General features: G+C 55.6%; 1 protein-coding gene across 2 annotated transcripts; it reads left to right on the top strand.

Annotated features, from left to right (window-relative positions):
• The first annotated feature begins 7,620 nt into the window (after positions 1-7,620).
• SLAMF8 (SLAM family member 8) lies at positions 7,621-18,217 on the top strand. Of its 2 annotated transcripts, XM_002930802.4 has the most exons (5): positions 7,624-7,820; positions 10,172-10,498; positions 13,420-13,725; positions 13,806-13,910; positions 14,759-18,217. In XM_002930802.4, the coding sequence occupies exons 1-5, from the start codon at positions 7,781-7,783 to the stop codon at positions 14,821-14,823; spliced, it is 843 nt and encodes a 280-aa protein (XP_002930848.1). In that variant the 5' UTR covers positions 7,624-7,780; the 3' UTR covers positions 14,824-18,217. The 2 variants fall into 2 exon arrangements, with proteins under 2 accessions (XP_034523204.1, XP_002930848.1); XM_034667313.1 differs by lacking the exon at positions 13,806-13,910 and having other exon boundaries at positions 7,621-7,820.
• The last annotated feature ends 1,913 nt before the right edge of the window (positions 18,218-20,130 follow it).

The raw sequence follows: 20,130 nt of genomic DNA, 5'->3' as shown, positions 1-20,130 counted from the left end.
GTTTAATACAATCATAAAAATAGGGCTTTTATTTTGTATGTCTCTTTATTTCTTCTTTTAGTAAATTGCTTTTATTATATTCTTCAAAAGTATACGGTCCACAACAGATTCAAAATAAAGAGAAACAGTTCCTTTGACACAGATGAGAAGTCCTATCCCACACACACACAGACCCACACTCACACACTCACACTCTTGCACACACACGCATGAACGCACACACGCACGCATATCTGTGGCTGGCCTCTCCTGCACTTTGCTCCTTCCCCNCACGCACGCATACCTGTGGCTGGCCTCTCCTGCACTTTGCTCCTTCACCGGAATCCCTCCCCACCCCCACTTCTATTTGCACTGCCAAGAATATCCTTCCCCTTTAGTTTAGAAAGGAATGAGTCGGGATTTTTAAAATGAACAATTACTAAGAAAATTGAAGAAAAAGTAAATCTTCGAAAAGCATGCAGAGGAAGGAGAGGCTTCAGAGGAGACCTCAGACTCTCCCTGGCTGGCCTGACTGCACCACAGGTGGCCCCAGGCCCCTTGCCAGTGCTCAGAGCAGGAACCCGCCGCTGGTCCTGGAGGACGCTGGTGGAGAGGAGAGTGGACTCTCCCGGGGCTCCAGGGACAGACCCTGCCCACCCCAAGGAAGGCTGCAGCCCAGCCGCGAGGCTCCGGCCTGTTGGCTTGCTCTCCAAGTCAGAGCTAAATGCAGACACTCCAGCAGCGGTGAGCCATCTGCCTGCTCTAGGCATGTAGGGACCAGGCTCTGTGGGGTCACATCACCTCCCAGGTAAGCAGAGAGGAAAGGGCTCTGTGCAGGGTGAGCGGCAGCGTGCTGCTGCCCCTCTGGGGGAGGGAAGCAGTGCGACCGGGGCCTCGCGGCTGCCCTCTGCTGACCCCGTTGGGTCTGACTGGCTATCGGACAGCTGCATCCTGAGGTGCCATGGGACGCCTGTCCTTGCCTTGTATGTGGCTCAACACTTTAGAGACAAGCAATAAAAATGCAGCGTGACCCTTCCCTGAACCAGGTAGCTTGCAGGTACTGAGATTTCTCAATTCCAGGTTTATTTTAGATTTGGCTAGGAAATAAGGTCATTGACATTTTTACCTAAACCAGCCTCCNTAGCTTGCAGGTACTGAGATTTCTCTCAATTCCAGGTTTATTTTAGATTTGGCTAGGAAATAAGGTCATTGACATTTTTACCTAAACCAGCCTCCGCTGAATACCTCTGCGCCCTTCGCCTTTGTACGGACGGCGATGGCAGGAACGACAGCTGGGGTGCACAGGACAGGGGAGACCCAGGCTTTTGCATCCAATACCGGATGTTGTGTGCCCCGAACACAGGTCCATCTCGGTCTGCACTGCTGAAAGGAGCCGCAGCTGGCCGGGCCCAGGGTGGTCAGCGCACCTGCTTCTCCAGCACGCATCATGCTGCACCCTCCCCGAGGGGTCTGTCTGTCACACTCTTTGAAGATCAGCCTACGTCATCAGCCTCCTTGTGTGGGGGTTGTTTCCGCAGGGTGTACAAATGGGCACCGGCATCGGCGCGAGCCCTGCGCCCGCAGGCTACCCATGCTGAGCTCCCGACACCTGCTCACCGCGGTAAGGTGCGCGGGATGGGGGCCCAGCCAATGTTTGCTGAGCGAATGAGTGAGATGCCAGCTCCTCCCTCACTACGTCCACGGAGCACGGTCGTGGATTTGTCTCTTTTTTACACAGCCTGCCTTCAGCTCCCTGGGAAAGTACGTCTTTGCCTCAAAAACAGAGCCTACAAAGCCTCGGACTGTCCCACCCATTTTCTACAGGGCTGTTTCTTCTTTCCCGCGTCCCCCCTCCTGCTGTGTGCACCTTGTTTCTGTGCACCAAACATCAAAGATTCCACTCCCGCTCCGCATCCCCAGCAAGGCCAAGACAAGGGCGGGGCACGGCAGGTGCTGTACGCACAAATATTAAAGAGGCACTCGTGCTCACGGCCGTGGGCACAGGTGTGACAGTGTCCTCTCACGGGAGATCAGGTGCACGTTTTCTACACATGCAGGCACTGTCTCTGCTCCCCAAGCTGGCTGAAGCGGGGGTTGCACCCCAGCCAGGGCAGCCTCAGGGGCCAGCCGGTGCCTGATGGCATGGCGTCTGCTGACAGATCATCCAGGTAGATGGTCTACTCGACACGAACCGAGGAGGTGAAGGTAGACATGAAGATGGGGCTACCTGGCCTCTCAGCCCCTACCCCGCACCACCCTTCAGAGGTGCCCCCTTCCCTCCCAGAAAGCCCGCTGAATGCCCCTCCTCCCTGTCTGGGGCTCTGCCTGCTTTCCTTCTCTCCCCCAAACACCTTCCCACTTTCTGTCTCTCCTCCATCTCTCCTCTCTTCTGGTGTGGCCCTCTTCTGTCCCCAGGCCAGTCCAAGAATCGAAGACAAGTGGGGGTGGGCCGGACACTCAGATTCCACAGGCCCCGAACGGAGCTCAGGCAGCCAGCGCGGGGGAGGGGGGGATGCCTGCTCCCTGCGCGGAGGGGACACCTGCTCCCCGCCCCTGCCCGCAGTGGAGGTGGGCCAGGGGAGAGGTGCCGATGGGGTTACAGCCCCCAAGCCACAGGCGACTCCCGGGCTCCACTCAGGCCTTCCCAGAAGGGCCCAGCTNTCCCCGGCTCCACTCAGGCCTTCCCAGAAGGGCCCAGCTGCCAGCTGCTCTCTTAATTAAGGAATGTGGGCGTGGTGCCTTTGAACTCCCAGCCCAGTGACTCCAGCACACTGTCCCCCGCGGGCTAATTACCCTGTTCTGAGCCAGTGATCAGCAGTAGGGGAGAGCCGGCCTCTGCAGACTTAACCCGTCCGGAGCTGCCCCCGTTCGTCTCTCTCCAGTTGCCACGTAGCCTGGAGTTCTTCCGTTTGGAGAGATGGGGTGTCTGCTGACCCTCACCACCCTCTCCTCCCCTTTCCTCAGCCTCCCTGAAATTCCCCTCCAGCAAAAGGGCATGAGGTGGGGGTGGGGAGGCAGGGAAGATGGCAACTCGGTTCCTGCTTGGATGGACCCTACATAGGTCCAACCTGCTAAGATGGAGCGTGAGTGACCACCGTCTGCTCTGCGGGAATTCCACGTCTGTATTCCACGCATTCCCACAAGGGCCCAGCTCCTGCCTCCCGCACCTTCCGCTCCCAGGCCTGACACCTTGGCCTCGCACCGTCCACCTCTATGTGGACTTGGAGGGCTCCCCAGCTTGGGAAGCCTGTCCTTGCCTCTCAGCAGGGTGCGGACATGTAGGGGTCTGACCCTGCCCTCACCGGGCTTCCAGTCTGGGACAGACAGAGGGGGCTGCTCACCCCCCAACCCTCGAGGTCTGCACTGACCTGCTCTCCTCTCTGGCCACTTAGTAGCAATGGTTAAGATTTTTTTGAATGCTGACTGTGTGCCAGACCCCATCCTAAATAGACCCGTACATGCGTTGCTCTTGCCTCACTGGCTGTAATTATGAGGTTACTTATCCTGTCTCCTCACCCAAACTGCAGACTCCTTGAGGGCAGGGCCATGCCTTTCATCTCCGTGTTCCCAGCCCCTGGCACGTAAGCAGATGCTCAATAAACACCTGATGCAAAAGGGACAGAATCCACAGAGGAGTCATTAATGAGTCCCCTCCCTTGGCCTCTCTGCTGCAAAGGCAGGGGGCTCCCAAGTTCTGTCCCCTGACTCTGCTCTGTCCCTTCCTCTCCACTCCGGATATTTCCTTACCATTCTAGTCAGGACCATCCCAAGAGCTGCTACCCAGTCTTTCCTGCCTCCTCTTTCTCTGACAACCTGCCCTGCACGCTGTCTTTCCACCAGCCAGCTACACTTGGCTCAGAACGGGCCACAACCCCTCCCTCCGAGCAGACCTTCTCAGAGCCTTCCCTCGGCCCACCAGCGGCAGAATTACCTGGAGCAGAGTGCTGGTTAAATTAGATTCCCGGGTCCCATCCCAGCCCCACTGAACCAGAGTCTCGAAGGGTATGAGTCCAGCAAGGCTGAGAGCTGCTGTCCCCAAAACCAAAGCCTAATCCCTAAGCCAGTATTCAAGGCCTCTGTGATCTGACCCTCAACCTCCCTTTCCATTCCTACCCACTGCAAGCCTAACAGGCTCCTCCCTGTGCTCCTTCATCGTCCCGGGAGCCCACCTGGGACTCCCCCCGCCCATCTGGCTGTACCCACTTGGCTCTACTTTTTGCTCAGAACATGCCCCAGCCTCTGGCTCTCCCCTTTTCTCTGCCTACTGAGCCATGCCTACCGTCAAGGGGCAGCTCAAAGCCACTCTTAGGGAAGTGACCCCCACCCGTATCCACAGAGACCTCTTCCCCACACCCTCTGCAGCGAGAAGCCCCTGCTGCCTGTTGCTCAAAGCCATGCCGGTCTGCAATGGACCTCGTTCCAGGCATATCCTGTTTCTACGTTTCGGTTGTGGGCACTTGGAGGGCAGGAGCCCTCTTACTCTCCTGCCACCACGCCCGCCTCGCTCTTGGCCGGGTCCCAAACCGAGGTCAGGAGTTCGGCGGGACCAGACAGCAGGAGCCCAGCGTGGCTCTCGGGGGTTCCCCTCCTCTTCCCGCAGAGCCTCCCCAGACTCAAGAACCCGTGTAACTGGAAGTGAGAAGAGGGGAAGCGCCGGCAAAGTGGCCCAGGCTGCCCAGGGCGAGGCTCCAGTCCCAGCTCTCACTCGTGATGTCTGCAAGGTGCTAAGCTTGTTCTGGGTTNACTGAACCATGCCTACCGTCAAGGGGCAGCTCAAAGCCACTCTTAGGGAAGTGACCCCCACCCGTATCCACAGAGACCTCTTCCCCACACCCTCTGCAGCGAGAAGCCCCTGCTGCCTGTTGCTCAAAGCCATGCCGGTCTGCAATGGACCTCGTTCCAGGCATATCCTGTTTCTACGTTTCGGTTGTGGGCACTTGGAGGGCAGGAGCCCTCTTACTCTCCTGCCACCACGCCCGCCTCGCTCTTGGCCGGGTCCCAAACCGAGGTCAGGAGTTCGGCGGGACCAGACAGCAGGAGCCCAGCGTGGCTCTCGGGGGTTCCCCTCCTCTTCCCGCAGAGCCTCCCCAGACTCAAGAACCCGTGTAACTGGAAGTGAAAAGAGGGGAAGCGCCGGCAAAGTGGCCCAGGCTGCCCAGGGCGAGGCTCCAGTCCCAGCTCTCACTCGTGATGTCTGCAAGGTGCTAAGCTTGTTCTGGGTTCACATCAATAAGACCCTCGAGGAAAAGAGCTGGGAGCACGTCTAGAATTCATTCACTCATTTACAACTGTTTAGAAACACCCACGGTGTGCCAAGCACCAAGGGGAGCACAGACACGAGTAGGTGAAGACCCTGCCGGCCAATAGTCGGTGGGGACGAGAAAACCATCCGAGACAGTGTGCTGGGGGCGGAGGGCCGCCGGCACTGGGCTTGGGATGGCTTGAGTGGGAGCCGGCCGGCTGCAGCACGACCAGTCAGAGGGCCGAATGGAGCCGTGTGCCGGGGGAGGAGCAAGCACTGCGCGTGTGGTGAAGTGGGTGCCCACCAGAGGGGCTGTCCTGGCGTGGCATGGCCAGAGAGCGACTGGACCGGAGAGGGCAGCTCGGACCCGCAGACTGGAGCCGAACTTAGGAGTGCCTCGTACGCCAAGCCGAGCATTCTGTCTTTTTATCAAGGGCAGTGGGAGGTGGGGAAGAATTCTAGAGAAGTAACAAAGGGAATTGCAATCTGGAGGGTTCTCTGTGGCTACAGGAGGAAGGGCAGCCGGCCGTGGGGTGGTGGGATGCAGGGAAGGCTGGCAGGTCCAAGCAGAGGATGTGGGCTCGTGTTGGGGCACCTGCCGCTGGCGATGGCATTGGCCAACCACGGGCACGTGAAAGAGGCTGACTTACAAGAATCCGCTCCTGAAAAAGCCCAGCCAGGCCGGGGGCCAACTTCCACTTTACTCTGGATATTTTCACTTTCGGGGCATCTTGTTCTGAGTCAAGATTCCTCCTTCTGAACATGGGACTTTCCAGAAGGACCACAGCCTCCTTCCGTGTGTGCACTTGATTCCAGATGCTCTGTTGAAGGNACTGAACCATGCCTACCGTCAAGGGGCAGCTCAAAGCCACTCTTAGGGAAGTGACCCCCACCCGTATCCACAGAGACCTCTTCCCCACACCCTCTGCAGCGAGAAGCCCCTGCTGCCTGTTGCTCAAAGCCATGCCGGTCTGCAATGGACCTCGTTCCAGGCATATCCTGTTTCTACGTTTCGGTTGTGGGCACTTGGAGGGCAGGAGCCCTCTTACTCTCCTGCCACCACGCCCGCCTCGCTCTTGGCCGGGTCCCAAACCGAGGTCAGGAGTTCGGCGGGACCAGACAGCAGGAGCCCAGCGTGGCTCTCGGGGGTTCCCCTCCTCTTCCCACAGAGCCTCCCCAGACTCAAGAACCCGTGTAACTGGAAGTGAAAAGAGGGGAAGCGCCGGCAAAGTGGCCCAGGCTGCCCAGGGCGAGGCTCCAGTCCCAGCTCTCACTCGTGATGTCTGCAAGGTGCTAAGCTTGTTCTGGGTTCACATCAATAAGACCCTCGAGGAAAAAAGCTGGGAGCACGTCTAGAATTCATTCACTCATTTACAACTGTTTAGAAACACCCACGGTGTGCCAAGCACCAAGGGGAGCACAGACACGAGTAGGTGAAGACCCTGCCGGCCAATAGTCGGTGGGGACGAGAAAACCATCCGAGACAGTGTGCTGGGGGCGGAGGGCCGCCGGCACTGGGCTTGGGATGGCTTGAGTGGGAGCCGGCCGGCTGCAGCACGACCAGTCAGAGGGCCGATTGGAGCCGTGTGCCGGGGGAGGAGCAAGCACTGCGCGTGTGGTGAAGNGGCTCCAGTCCCAGCTCTCACTCGTGATGTCTGCAAGGTGCTAAGCTTGTTCTGGGTTCACATCAATAAGACCCTCGAGGAAAAAAGCTGGGAGCACGTCTAGAATTCATTCACTCATTTACAAATGTTTAGAAACACCCACGGTGTGCCAAGCACCAAGGGGAGCACAGACACGAGTAGGTGAAGACCCTGCCGGCCAATAGTCGGTGGGGACGAGAAAACCATCCGAGACAGTGTGCTGGGGGCGGAGGGCCGCCGGCACTGGGCTTGGGATGGCTTGAGTGGGAGCCGGCCGGCTGCAGCACGACCAGTCAGAGGGCCGATTGGAGCCGTGTGCCGGGGGAGGAGCAAGCACTGCGCGTGTGGTGAAGTGGGTGCCCACCAGAGGGGCTGTCCTGGCGTGGCATGGCCAGAGAGCGACTGGACCGGAGAGGGCAGCTCGGACCCGCAGACTGGAGCCGAACTTAGGAGTGCCTCGTACGCCAAGCCGAGCATTCTGTCTTTTTATCAAGGGCAGTGGGAGGTGGGGAAGAATTCTAGAGAAGTAACAAAGGGAATTGCAATCTGGAGGGTTCTCTGTGGCTACAGGAGGAAGGGCAGCCGGCCGTGGGGTGGTGGGATGCAGGGAAGGCTGGCAGGTCCAAGCAGAGGATGTGGGCTCGTGTTGGGGCACCTGCCGCTGGCGATGGCATTGGCCAACCACGGGCACGTGAAAGAGGCTGACTTACAAGAATCCGCTCCTGAAAAAGCCCAGCCAGGCCGGGGGCCAACTTCCACTTTACTCTGGATATTTTCACTTTCGGGGCATCTTGTTCTGAGTCAAGATTCCTCCTTCTGAACATGGGACTTTCCAGAAGGACCACAGCCTCCTTCCGTGTGTGCACTTGATTCCAGATGCTCTGTTGAAGGAGTCTGTTGGCCTCTCGGGAGAAGGATGGCCATGTGGTCCCTGCGGAACCTGCTCCTCTGGGAAGGTAAGGGGGCAGGTCTGTGGCTCATCCTCGGAGAGCTGGAGGCCCCTCCCCAGAGCCCCTGCCCAGGGCAGGGGCCCCCAACCCAAGTGAGAACCCAGGGGCTGAGGAGGGACAGGGAAGACTGAAGCAAGTCCTCGGGCAACTCTGAAAGCTGGACAGAGCCAAACTCTGTAGGGTCCTCGGGTGGCAGGTGGTGGCAGCCATAGCAGCATCCATGTCCCTGAGACAGGAGCTGTTCCGTGGCCCCGGGCAGTTAAAAACTAAGGCTGGTGGTACCGGTGGTTTGGAAAGACAGGGTTGTGAGAAGGGTGAGGGAATTCTAGTACAGTCTGGGGAAAAGGAGGGCAGGGCGGAGCGGGCTCATAGAAGGAAGGAGGCCTTTCCATCAGCCTGGGGGAAGCCGAGGCTGCTCCCTGCAGCTGTGTAAGGGAGGGGGATAACGCGGACGGACGAGAGGGGACAGTAGCCAAACGGAGCACATGGACTTGGCATGTGGTAGGGTGGGCTGCGGGAAGGGAGACACTCGGCGGTCCCCCATCCTGTCTGCTGCCTGACTTCCCTCCGTGGTTAGCAAGCAGCCCACGTGACAGCTCAGCGCTGAAAGGCGGGGGGGCAGGAGTCGGGGCCTGGCAAAGACGAAGGCACCTAGGTTCCCACCAGGGACTCAGAGGGACTTTGAGACGACTTTATCCAGTGTCCCCCGCCGGGGGTCCTGGCCTTGAGGGCTCCGAAGGCCCCGAAGTTGCTAATGGTCTAAACATGTGGAGGAAATCCCTCACAAAGAGAAAGGAATCTGTGTGGTTCACAAATCTCTCAAAGCCTTGGACGTGGGAGGCAAAAAGTAATTTTTCCGAAGGCCCCTTGATAGCAAACCAGATGAGTACCACCGATGGGGTGAGACCACGCAAGGGACCAGGGCGATGGGCTGACGTCACGCGTTGGTTTGCAGCCGAGTTCGGGCCGCATAGACCCAAGGGGCCTTGACCGGCGTCCAGCACTATCCCGTGTGGGCTAGCCTCCACCCGCAGCAACGTCTGCAGCGAGGCCCGATGACTGGGGCTGCGGAGGGCAGGGAGATGGGCAGGGGCTGGCTGAGCGACCCCCCCCCACCAGAAGAGGGCTCCCCAAGCTCACTCCCGGCGCTCGGGGACGTTCCACATGAGCTGTGCGCTGCTCTGCGTCCCTGTGCCCCACTGTGCCAGGCGCTGGGGGCGTCCTTGGGGACTCGTCTTTCCTCCAGTACGTTGCGCTGAGTGTCTCCTCCTTGCTTCTAAATAGTGTGGGCGTGGGGTACGAAGAAGACAAGAGGAACTTGTGGTCTCGCATGGCAGCCCCTGACTCATCCACAGGCAATCACAACAGAGGAACAAAGCACCCCAGGCTGCTGGGCCACACGGAAAAACAGTGTGGACACCCCCCCCCGACAGATGGGGAGGTCAGGGGACACAACGGGTCTTCACGGATAAGCAGCAGCAATTAGGGGCGCCTGGGTAGCGCAGTCATTAGGCGTCTGCCTTTGGCTCAGGGCGTGATCCCGGAGTCCTGGGATCAAGTCCCACATCGGGCTCCTCCGCTGGGAGCCTGCTTCTTCCTCTCCCCACCGCCCCTGCTTGTGTTCCCTCTCTGCTGGCTGTCTCTGTCTAATAAATAAATAAATCTTTAAAAAAAAAAAAAGGCAGCAGCAATTAGCCACCAAAGGAGTCAGGGCTCCCTCCCGCAAAGGCACCCCCCACACCCCTCAAACTCAGCATCCCCCCACCTCCCAGCCTGCTTCTCCTCCGGCTCTGTGGGTCCCTGGTACCCTCGACACTCTCCCACCAAGCCCGCAGTATAGTTCCTTACTCCCCTGCAGAGAGCTACTTTCAGTTCCCAGAACCACACGCTCCTGCCTGCCTCCAGGCCTCTTTACACCGTGTTCCCTCCGCCTGTGACACTTCCCATCCCTGCTCCACACAGCCCTCCTCCACGCGGCCTGGCTGATCCCCACTCCTCCTTCTGGTCTCAGCTTAACCATTTCTTCTCGAGCCTCCCAAGGCCATCACCCTACCTGTGTTCACCCAGGGCATCCCTTCTTCCCCACCCTGGTACCTAACTTAATATGCTTTCATCACTTGCTTAGAGTCAGACTTCCTCTGTGAGCTCCTAGAGCACAGAGACAGGGTTCTCTCCCTTACGCTTCTACTCCCAGCCCCCCTGCACAGTGCACCTTGCTCAGCGTGGGTGGAGGGAGTGTGGGGAGACGGGCCCGTGTGCTTCGTGTGCTTCGCAGCAGCTTAGCCGGGTGCGGGAGGGGTGGCGGGAGAGGGGTGAAGAGCTTCGGGGCAGGCAGTGATGGGGCTCTGTTCTTCCAGCACTGCTTTCCGCCGCAGCCTCCGGCACCCAAGTGCACGGCCAGGTCGGGGGCTCCGTGCTGCTGGTGGCAGAGCGCCCTGCTGGCTTCCAAGTCCGAGAGGCCATCTGGAGATCTCTTTGGCCTTCAGAGGAGCTCCTGGCCACGTTTTTCCGGGGCTCCCCAGAGACTCTGTACCGCTCCCGCTTCCTGGGCCGAGCCCAGCTTCACAGTAACCTCAGCCTGGAGCTCCAGCCACTGGAGTCCGGAGACAGCGGCAACTTCTCTGTGCTGCTGGTGGACACAGGCGGTCGGGCCCGGACCCAGATCCTGCAGCTCAAGGTGTATGGTGAGTGCCCCCGACACCAGCTCTCCGGCTGCCTGCAGAGCACTGGAAAGCTGTCCTGCTTCCCGGGACCTGGGGAGAACAGGGTTCCAGAGACCTCTGGCCTCAGACCTCGCAGCTGATTCGGGACCCAGCTGCCCCCTCCAGCACATCTGAGAGAGTTCCTCAGGTGCTCCCAGGTGCTCCCAGGAGCACTCCCGTGTGAGACAGCCTGGCTTTGCCACCCCGCAGTCCTCACCTGAACTCCAGCGGGGTCTTTTCTGGGCTCAGTAGCCTTGGACACAAGACGAAGCCTCCCTAGCATTCGTCGTTCTCATTTATAAAATGAGTGTCATGAGTAATATTACACTTAGCTGCCCACAAAGGCAAGCTGCACTGGGTTTGGGAAAGCATCTGAGACAGAGGTGAGGCCTACACTCCAAAATTCTAAGATTATAAGATGGGCCATTATTTGACAAAACATTAACAAGGAAAAGAAATATTGCCAATCAAACTATGACACATTGTTTTTTTACTAAAAAAGTATAATTGAAGCATGAAACGTGTATCTCATATTGCTTTAAAGAGTTCTTTTAGACGTATTTAGAGATTTTCAACTATATGACATTCATGGGTTCTTTCAATAATTCATTGTTGCAAAACAAACCACCGCAAAACCTACTGCCTGAAAACAACTATTTTAATTCTCACCACCTGTGGGCGGCGGGGCTCAACTGGGCGGACCTTCTGCTCCCTGTGCTTTGCCAGGAGCATTCACGCAGCCCCATTCAGCACCGCAGCTGGGGCGGCTGGCTTCACTGGGCACGGGACGGGCCCTTCTTTCCAGCAACTTCACTTCCACCGCCTCCACCATCACCTCCACCACCACCACTTCCACCATCACCTCCACCTTCTCCACCATCACCTCCACCTTCTCCACCATCACCTCCACCTTCTCCATCATCACCTCCACCTTCTCCACCATCACCTCCACCTTCTCCACCATCACCTCCACCTTCTCCACCATCACCTCCACCTTCTCCACCATCACCTCCACCTTCTCCACCAGCACCTCCTCACTTGTCACTGCCTCTACAATCACCTCTACCACAATCATCACCTCTATCTCTACCTCTACTGCCTCCCCTTTCACCATATTTCTGCTGATCAAGAAAAAAATGACCTCTTAGCTCTCGTTTACCTGCCTACTGGCTTGGAAAAGGCATGTGAGGTACCCCAAACCACTATTTCAGTAAAACCTCCAAAACTGGTAGGGCAGTGGGGAGAAAATGGTCCGATGTTAAGAATGAAAGGTAGGAGTGATGTCTGGGAAGAGGAAGACAGTGAGGGAGGGAAAGGCTGTAAACTGGGAAGGAGAGAGGACCCCACCACCACCATCGACCCAGAGACAGCTAGCCAGTTTTCCGTGAGCCGCTCAGCGTGCCAGTGCACCATCAGATATGTGTCCTGGATGCACGCAGCCCTGAGCCCAGTTGCACAGCTTGGCAGGCAGAGTGCTGGCTGGATTTCAGCAGCCCCACCCTCACCGGTTATCCCCTTAGCCCAGGGCCCTTGTGCAGTGAATAACCTACACAACCATACAGGCAGCCCTGGAGCCTCTTCCTATTCTGAGTCTCAGCTGCTGCACATGTGAAATGAGGACATTGAATGTGATAATACACGCAGCACCCACACCACTAAGCTCTAAAATGCCTTGTTCTCAGCATCTGAATTACAGATTTTAAGGAAATTGCTGTTTTATTGCTTCCAAATACATAGTGTGATTAGAACTAATTGCACAACGCCGCCAAGCAGCCGTCCTTGGGGGCTCTGCTTTGACAATAGATAAGAATGATTTGAATTAGCAGATCAGTTACTAGAAATGTCAATGGGTGTTTCTACTGTGCCTGATAGTGTTTGGAAGCAGCTTGTCCTCTTAAGGAGTGTAAATATCCCCCCCACATACACACATGGTAATCTTTGTTTATACTATTAGTGTGCCCAGCATATCTTTCCTTCTCCATCCCACAAATCCCAGCAGATTGAGCTGGCATTAATGAGGTTTTACTCTGCTTGACTCTGGAATGCTGTCAGAGACAGAGCCCTCCCGTCGTCACCAGAATGCTCTCCCGCTGCCCCCCCCCATTGCCACAGAGACTCGGATTTACTCATCAACCTATATGGGAAAGCGGAGGCACTGCCTGGGATGCCAGGACGCCAATTTGTTCACTGGTGCAGGTGGCTGGGCACCTAGAGACACAGGTGATGAAGATAACAAAACAGCGCCCCCGCCCCCTGGTCTCCACAGCAGTTTGCACCCTTGTAATTATTTCCTTAATTATTCAGTCACTTGTCAGTACCTGTCTTCTTCACCAAACTATAAGCTCTAATAGTCCAGGAATGTGCTTGTTTTCTTGCCTGATTTAATAGATGCCTACCACCTGTCTGACTGATATGTCATGAGGAAAGTGCTATGACAAAGGACAGACCGAGCTTTGGAGTCGTCAGAGCCTGCAGTATGAGGGAAGCCTTCGTAGTCAGGACAGTAAGCAATGCGCTCGAGCTGGGTCTTGAAGGGCTGGTAGGAGTGTCCTAGGAGGAAGAGAGGAGAAAGGCCTGTGTGCACAGCTGAGCCATATGAAAGCAAGCAGGATATGGAAAAGCATGGCATGCTTGGGAGAACAGGAAATTAATTAGTGTAGGTGAGTAAGACCAGCAGGAGGTTACAACTACAAAGCTTGACATCAACTATGTCATGAAGGATTTTGAATACCAGACTAAGGAATTCAGCTTCTGTCCTGTGGGCAATGGGAAAGCAGACTAGGTTCTGGAGCAAGAGTGGGCTAGCCAAAGGTGACCTCTAACCCTGCCTAGATCCCAGGGCTGGCCTCTATGCCCTGCCCAGCATCACTATAACCCATGCCTGCTCTACTGTTCTTGCCTAGATGCAGTGCCCAGGCCCGTGGTACAAGTATTCATTGCCGTATCAGGAGACGCTCAGCCGCCCAAGACCTGCCAGGTGTTCCTGTCCTGTTGGGCCCCCAACATCAGTGACATAACATACAGCTGGCGACGGGAGGGGACCATTGACTTTGGTATTGAACCAAGCGGCCTCTTCACGGATGGACAGGTGCTGAGGATTTCTTTGGGACCAGGAGACAAGAGCGTGGCCTATTCCTGCATTGTCTCTAACCCTGTCAGCTGGGACTTGGCCACCGTCACCCCTTGGGAGAGCTGCCAACGCGAGGCAGGTATGCCAAGGGCCAGGGGTCAGTGGTTGAGGGATTGTGAAGCATCGAGCCCCCTCTGACCCCGCCCCCTCCATGTCCAGCCCCAGGAAAGTCCTCCTACAAAGACGTGCTGCTGGTGGTGGTGCCCATCTCCCTGCTTCTGACCCTGGCTGGTCTCCTCTCTGCCTGGCACTCCTACTACTCAGGTAGGAGTCCTGCAGGTGCCAGAAGTGTGGGGAGGAGGGGTATCTACTGGGGAGGACAGCAGCGTTGGACCTCCTCCGTTCTAGGCTTCAGGTGGTCTGCCCTCCTTACCTCTGCCCCCTCGTCTCCTGACTCATACTCTGGTCTCCAATCAGACTGAACTACGTGAAGCTTCATTTGCAGTTCTTCAAATGAACTCTTGTCTTATATACCTCTTCAGGCCTTTGCACGCACCATTCTCCCTGTCTGAAGCACACTTTCCATGGTTTCCCACCCAATCCCCCATCTTCATGTGACTGTCTCCTCCTTGTCTCCAAGGTGCATCTGCTCCAGGAAGCCTTCCTGACCTCCTCCCCTGGCCTGGGTGGGCTGGGTCTTCTTCGTTTAATCTCCATTGCTTACCCTAGTTACAGTGCTCACTGCACTTACTCTCCTGCTGAATTCTCAGCCCCTTAAAGGCAAAGGCTGTCTTACCACCAGACATCTAGCAATGGTTCCTGGAGTAGCACTAGCATAGATAAAGGTTTGCTGAATAGAAGTTGAGACGAATCCCAACCCCTTCTTGCTTTCCATTCCTAGGAAATGCTCTCTAAGGGAAGCACCTTTCTGGCTAGGGCCCGATAAGGCTGAGAAGAGAGCCAGGGAAACTCACAGGTGTGGCTGGATTCTGAGCCAGCCCTCCAGCTCTGCCCCTGCCCCACACCAGGATGCCCTGCCCCTGACAGAAACCCCTCACAGACCTGGGCTTTGTGGGGATGTCCAGCCCAGGCTTCTGGAATGGCTTCAGGACAAGCCAAGGATGCTAAGATTCCAAACATCAGAGGGGTAACCTTTCTGATCTCTTTGCCAGGGAAAAAGCAGAAGGACGTCTGTATTGACAGAGTGGCTCCAGAGACAGAGAACCCCCTTGTGTAGGCTCTGCCATGAAGGAGGATATAAACTGCTGCCTGGACCATTGGGAAGCCCACTGCCCAAACACATGATGCTCTAGAACGTAGCTGGGTCTGGAAACCACCATGGTCCTTGTATCTCCCATGAGACTCCTGTCCCACCTCCGGGAGCAGCCTAGACAGCTATTGCACTGGGAGCCACCAGACAGAAAACACTAGCACAACCTTCCACATCCCCCTCCCCCCTGCTCCCACCCTGCTCCTGACTCTGCTTGGGGCAAGATAACAGACCATCCCCTCAAAGACGCTGTAAGTTCTCCAGGATCCACAGGGACATTGATGGTCCAGGTCATTCACCACCCCCACCACCACTCATGAAGTATTGTTGTAGACAGAATTTGTCTCCTCCAAGTCCATTTGTTGAAGTCCTAACCCCCAATATCTCAGACTATGACTGTATTTGGAAATGGACTTCAAAGAGAAAATTAATTAAAACGACATGAGGTCATTGGGATGGGCCTTAATCCCATATGACTAGTGTCCTTATAAAAGAGGGAGAGACACCAGCGATGCACACAGAGAAAAGGCCATGGAAGGACACAGAAAGAAGGAAGACATCTACAAGCCAAAGAGAGAGGCCTCAGAAGAAACTAAACCTGCTGACACCTTGGTCTTGTGCTTTTAGCATCCAAGACTATGAGAAAATAAATTTCTGTTGTTCAAGCCACTCATTCTGTGATATCTTGTTATGGCAGCCCTAGCAGACCAACGCAAGCATTAACTAACTGGCACCAAAGGATTGCCTCCAGTCTGGGTCCCAGACTCTAAAAAACATTAGACGTTTGAACTAACAGAGGAACTCTGAATCACCCACTTCCAGCTCTGGCCCCAGCCCCAGCCCAGCCCTTGTAGTTTGAGACCATGATGTTTCCTGATGTCCAAGCCATTATTATAAGAAAAGATCTAGAAATAGATGAAGGTGAGAGATGGGGGACAGGGGATTCTCTTTCCAGCATGAAGGACTATTGGATCATCTGAGTTCATGGCCCTTCAAAGGTAATTTGCAGGTAGAGACAATCAAGGGATGGTTGACATATCCTGGTTGGGATGGGTGCCATTTTGCAGGTAGCATCTTATGAATGACATTTTCACCATCTCTGCTGACCACCACACCTCCTGCAGGATCTGGGGCTAGGGTTTGAGATTCCCTCTGCAGTCTCTAGCACAGTGACCAGGGAAAGAGATATTAAATTTGCCCCAGCCAACGGGAAGCTCTCGTACAGCTTCAAGAAAAGCAGCTCAACCTGAGTGTCTCTGCCTAAGACCAAGAGGGCGAGGAGCCAGAAGAGCTGAACAGAAAGGCAAGTATCGAGGGAACAGGGGCTGAGACATCCTGGAATCTGCTACACTCGTTTTCAGATGCAAGCACAGAAGATCCCCTCATGTTCCAGGGGAAGAGACAAAGACTCCACCACTCGGTGTGAAGATGGCAAAGGTCGCTGTCACCGAAGAGTATGTGGGTTGGAAGCTGTGATTGTGTCCTTCTTTGGAAAACAGTATCTGCCACTAAGTGGTTCTGTCTGGAAAAACTCTGGGACATCGCCATGGGAAACTTCTACTTGGGGCTTCGTGGATGGTGAGTTCCACCGTTACTCCCTCCCAAGTATAACTGGATTCTCTTCTGGGACCTCCATCAAGGCTTGATAATAGAGAGGAAGGAGGCATTAAGAAACAGGGGCAGACTTTGAAGTATGTTCCCAGGACAGCTTCCATCACCCCACCCACGAGGTCAGTCCTTGTGCAAGGATCTCCCCACTTTCCCCCAGGTTCTGCTCAGTCACCTCATCTTCGACAAATGGTCAGCACAATCGGCTTCTAGATTCACATCCTCACTCATCCACTCAACTCATTCTGGAATTTCCCTGCTTTCTGGCTCCGCTCAGAGGTCCCCAGCTGGTCACCAGGTTTCATCTTGTCCTCTTGGCTTTCCTGCACCCACTTTCTCCCCTCACCTGCCCCTGAGTCCACCCGAACCGTGCACATGGCCTCCCAACCTGGCAGCTTGTGCTGCCTCCACCTGCCACCTGGGGGCACTCCCCGTGGCCACCAACTCCTCATGCAAAGCTGGCCTCAGTCCTAAGAATGATGGGAAAGAGAAAGCCCATCTAGCAATGAGCCATGGTAGTTACGTGGGGGAAACACACACACACCCCCGATAGCCCCCACCTTTCTTCCCCTCGTCTCTTGGGCCCCCACCTCAGATCAGAGCAATTCTGGGTGGGGTGGGGCCCACAGTTCTCCCTTCATGAGTTCACTCTCAGTGACCTTATTCAGTGGTTTGATGGTGTGCCGCACTAGGGCCTTTTTAAATAGATCCGCGCTGCTCAGATAAACGGATGTTCCCATCCCTCGTGATTCTCTTCTCAACTAGTGGACTAATGAACCCTCCCTCCACCAAAAAACTCAAAGTACTTCTGAGAGAAGAATGTTTGTGCCAACAAGCGTTGGCATTGATGGTGCAAAGGTCACACAGAACAAACATCGATTGAAGGTTCAGCGTGTGCTGGGTACAGCTTGAGGCCCTAGGGAATCAGAGTGAATAATGCAATGTCCTTCCTTCATGGAGTTTCTATTCTGGAAAGACAGGAGGCAAGGAAGCATGTGTCAGATGTCGATGGGTTCTAGTAAGAAGATAAAGCTGAATGAAAGGCTAGAGAACAATGTGTCAGGGAGAGGGAGCCCACCTCAGACAGGTGAGCGGAGTGAACCTGCCGTGGGTGAACAGAGTAACCCGGACACCAGAAGGTGCAAAGGCCCCTAAGTGGGAGCATGGTTAGTGTTTTCAGGAAATAGAGTGAAGGCCAGGGTGGCTGGGGTCACAACAGAGAGGGGGCGGTAGGGGAGAGTGCCATGGGGAGGAACCTAGTGGTGGCCTGCGGCCACAGCACATGGGACCTTGTGGTCTTCAGAACACACATCTCTGGGGTTAGGGTAGCAAGGAGCACCCCTGTCTGGAGGTCAGATTCCTCCCATGACGACCTTTACACCATTATTTCCGGTGGGCTCATGGTCAGACCAGAACTTGTCCCTTTGTTTTACCATTTCTTTGTTTTCATTAAATTTTCCTCGAGCATGAGCCTTCATACCTGCCCTCCTGTGCAAAGCACAAAACCAGGAGCTGCTAGGGCGTCAGGGTTGTGTGACATGATGTCAGAGAGAACGGAGAGGGGGCAGAGCAAAGACAAGGGTGAGCCAGACATGTTTATTTTCTTCAGTAGAGATGGGAACACCCAGTGCCTCATTTAAAAAAAATTTTTTGTGGGGCACCTGGGTGCCTCAGTTAGTTAAGAATCTGCCTTCGGCTCAGGTCATGATCTCAGGGTCCTGGGATCGAGCCCCGCATCAGGCTTCCTGCTCAGTGGGGAGTCTGCTTCTCTCTCTCCCTCTGCCGCTCCCCTTGCTTGTGCTCATTCGTGCGAGTACTCTCTCTCTCTCAAATAAATAATCTTCTTAAAAAATTTTTTTGCAATCGACACCTCTGGGAAATCTTCCTTCCATTTTTGCTAAGAAGTAGCCCCTGGATGGTTACTGGTCTTTGGAGCAAGCAGCATCTCCTTCTGGATTTGACTCCGTGGCTCCCCACATCTTTTCTGCACGAGGCGCAAAGGACGACCTCCAGCACGGCACTGGGCCGCCATCCCCACGTCCAGGAGGCTTGGGTGGGCACCTCCCCTTGGGCTGTGCCCTGGTCAGCACAGGTCCCGTCTGCCGGGGACTGGGCAGCGGGCTGAGCATACAGGTAAGTAGTGGAGACACTCCCACTGCACCGCGAGCCAGTTCTGGGAGCCACATTTCCAGGGAACCACGGGAAAACTCAAGTGTGCAGAACCGAATGACCCACATGGCCAAAAGTCTAGACACCTTATCAGATGAAAAATGATTAAAGAAACCGGTCAAACTGAGCCTAGCCCAAAAGGCTCAGAAGGGCCTCCGTTGTTTGGAGGGCTCTCACACAGCCAGGTTGTGTCACTGAGGCCACAGGAACATGGCCTGAGAGGAGACAGTGACTCATATAAGTAATAGGATCTGAAAGCTAGAAGGAAATCTGGTGGTTTCTCAGTTCAAGTTGTTCATTTCTCAGGTGGAAAGCCAAGGCCCAAAGAGATTGTTACTCCCGAGAATTTCATAACTGGTCCATGGCAGAGGCAGAATTAGCCTCTAATTCTGGAGGTTTACCTCCTCTGCCCAGCCCCATCCCCTGCACCGCTCCGCCAGGGAGAACTTTCTGACAAACGAGCCCGGCATGAGGTGAGCTGTTTCGATGGACGTGATAAGCTGAAACCACGTCGGACGGCATTACAGACGGGAGGCTTTCCTACTAGCTGGGAAGTTGCATGAGATCAGGAATGAGAAGTATGGGGTCCATGTACCCAGACTTCGGCCCTCTGCGACCGGGTCGGGCGTGCAGAAATGATGACACACTGTTCCCGCTGAGTCCACAGGCAGCACGACGCTCAGTGACTCGGGCCAATTAATTGGGGTTGGGAGCCAAGACGAAACCTATTAGCCCTTCCTGCCCATAAAACCCGTAAGATCCTTCCCACATCAAAAACGAATTTTAAAGTGAGGACGGAAAGAATGAATGGACCGTGGAATAAAGGAGGCCAATGGAAGGAGTCAGCTCGTGTGTCAGAAACACGCCAGCTTCCTGCAAACGAGACTTCTTCCAGCCTCTTTTCCTTCTCCCTTTCCTCAGTGGAGGGCAAGGTGGTAGGTAGCTCAGGGTCGTGGTCAGTTGGGGCCGCTGTGAAAGAGCCAGTCTGCGCGGCTTATAAACCACAGAAGTTTACTTCTCACGGTCCTGGAGGCTGGCAAGTCCAGGTTCAAGGCGCCAGCGGATTTGGTGTCTGATGAGAGTCGCCTGCCTGGTTCACGGATGGATGCCCAGCTTCCCGCTGTGGGGTCTCCTTTCTAAGGGCCCTCCCCCCGCTCACGAGGCTCCACCCTCACGACCTCGTCTCCTCCCAAAGGCCCCCCCCCTCCAAACACCATCACTTTGGGAATTCGGTTTCAGCCTATGAATTTGGGGGCGGGGGGGGGGGACACAACCTTTCAGTCTCTAGCACTCTGAGAACCAAAGAAAACATGGGTGAACCAGGCCTCAGAAAGGACACAGCCAGGTGTCCTTGGGGACGCAGGCCTTGGGACAACCTCCTCGGGGCCACCATGGAATAAATCTGTTCTGTTTCTGCCCCCCAGGGGGCTCCCTGCAGATTAAAATTCCCAACAAAGAGGGGCGCCTGGGTGGCACAGCGGTTAAGCGTCTGCCTTC

Source organism: Ailuropoda melanoleuca, chromosome 8, assembly GCF_002007445.2.
Source record: "Ailuropoda melanoleuca isolate Jingjing chromosome 8, ASM200744v2, whole genome shotgun sequence".
NCBI classification, from domain to species: Eukaryota; Metazoa; Chordata; class Mammalia; order Carnivora; family Ursidae; genus Ailuropoda; species Ailuropoda melanoleuca.
This window is presented reverse-complemented; position numbering and strand designations above follow the sequence as displayed.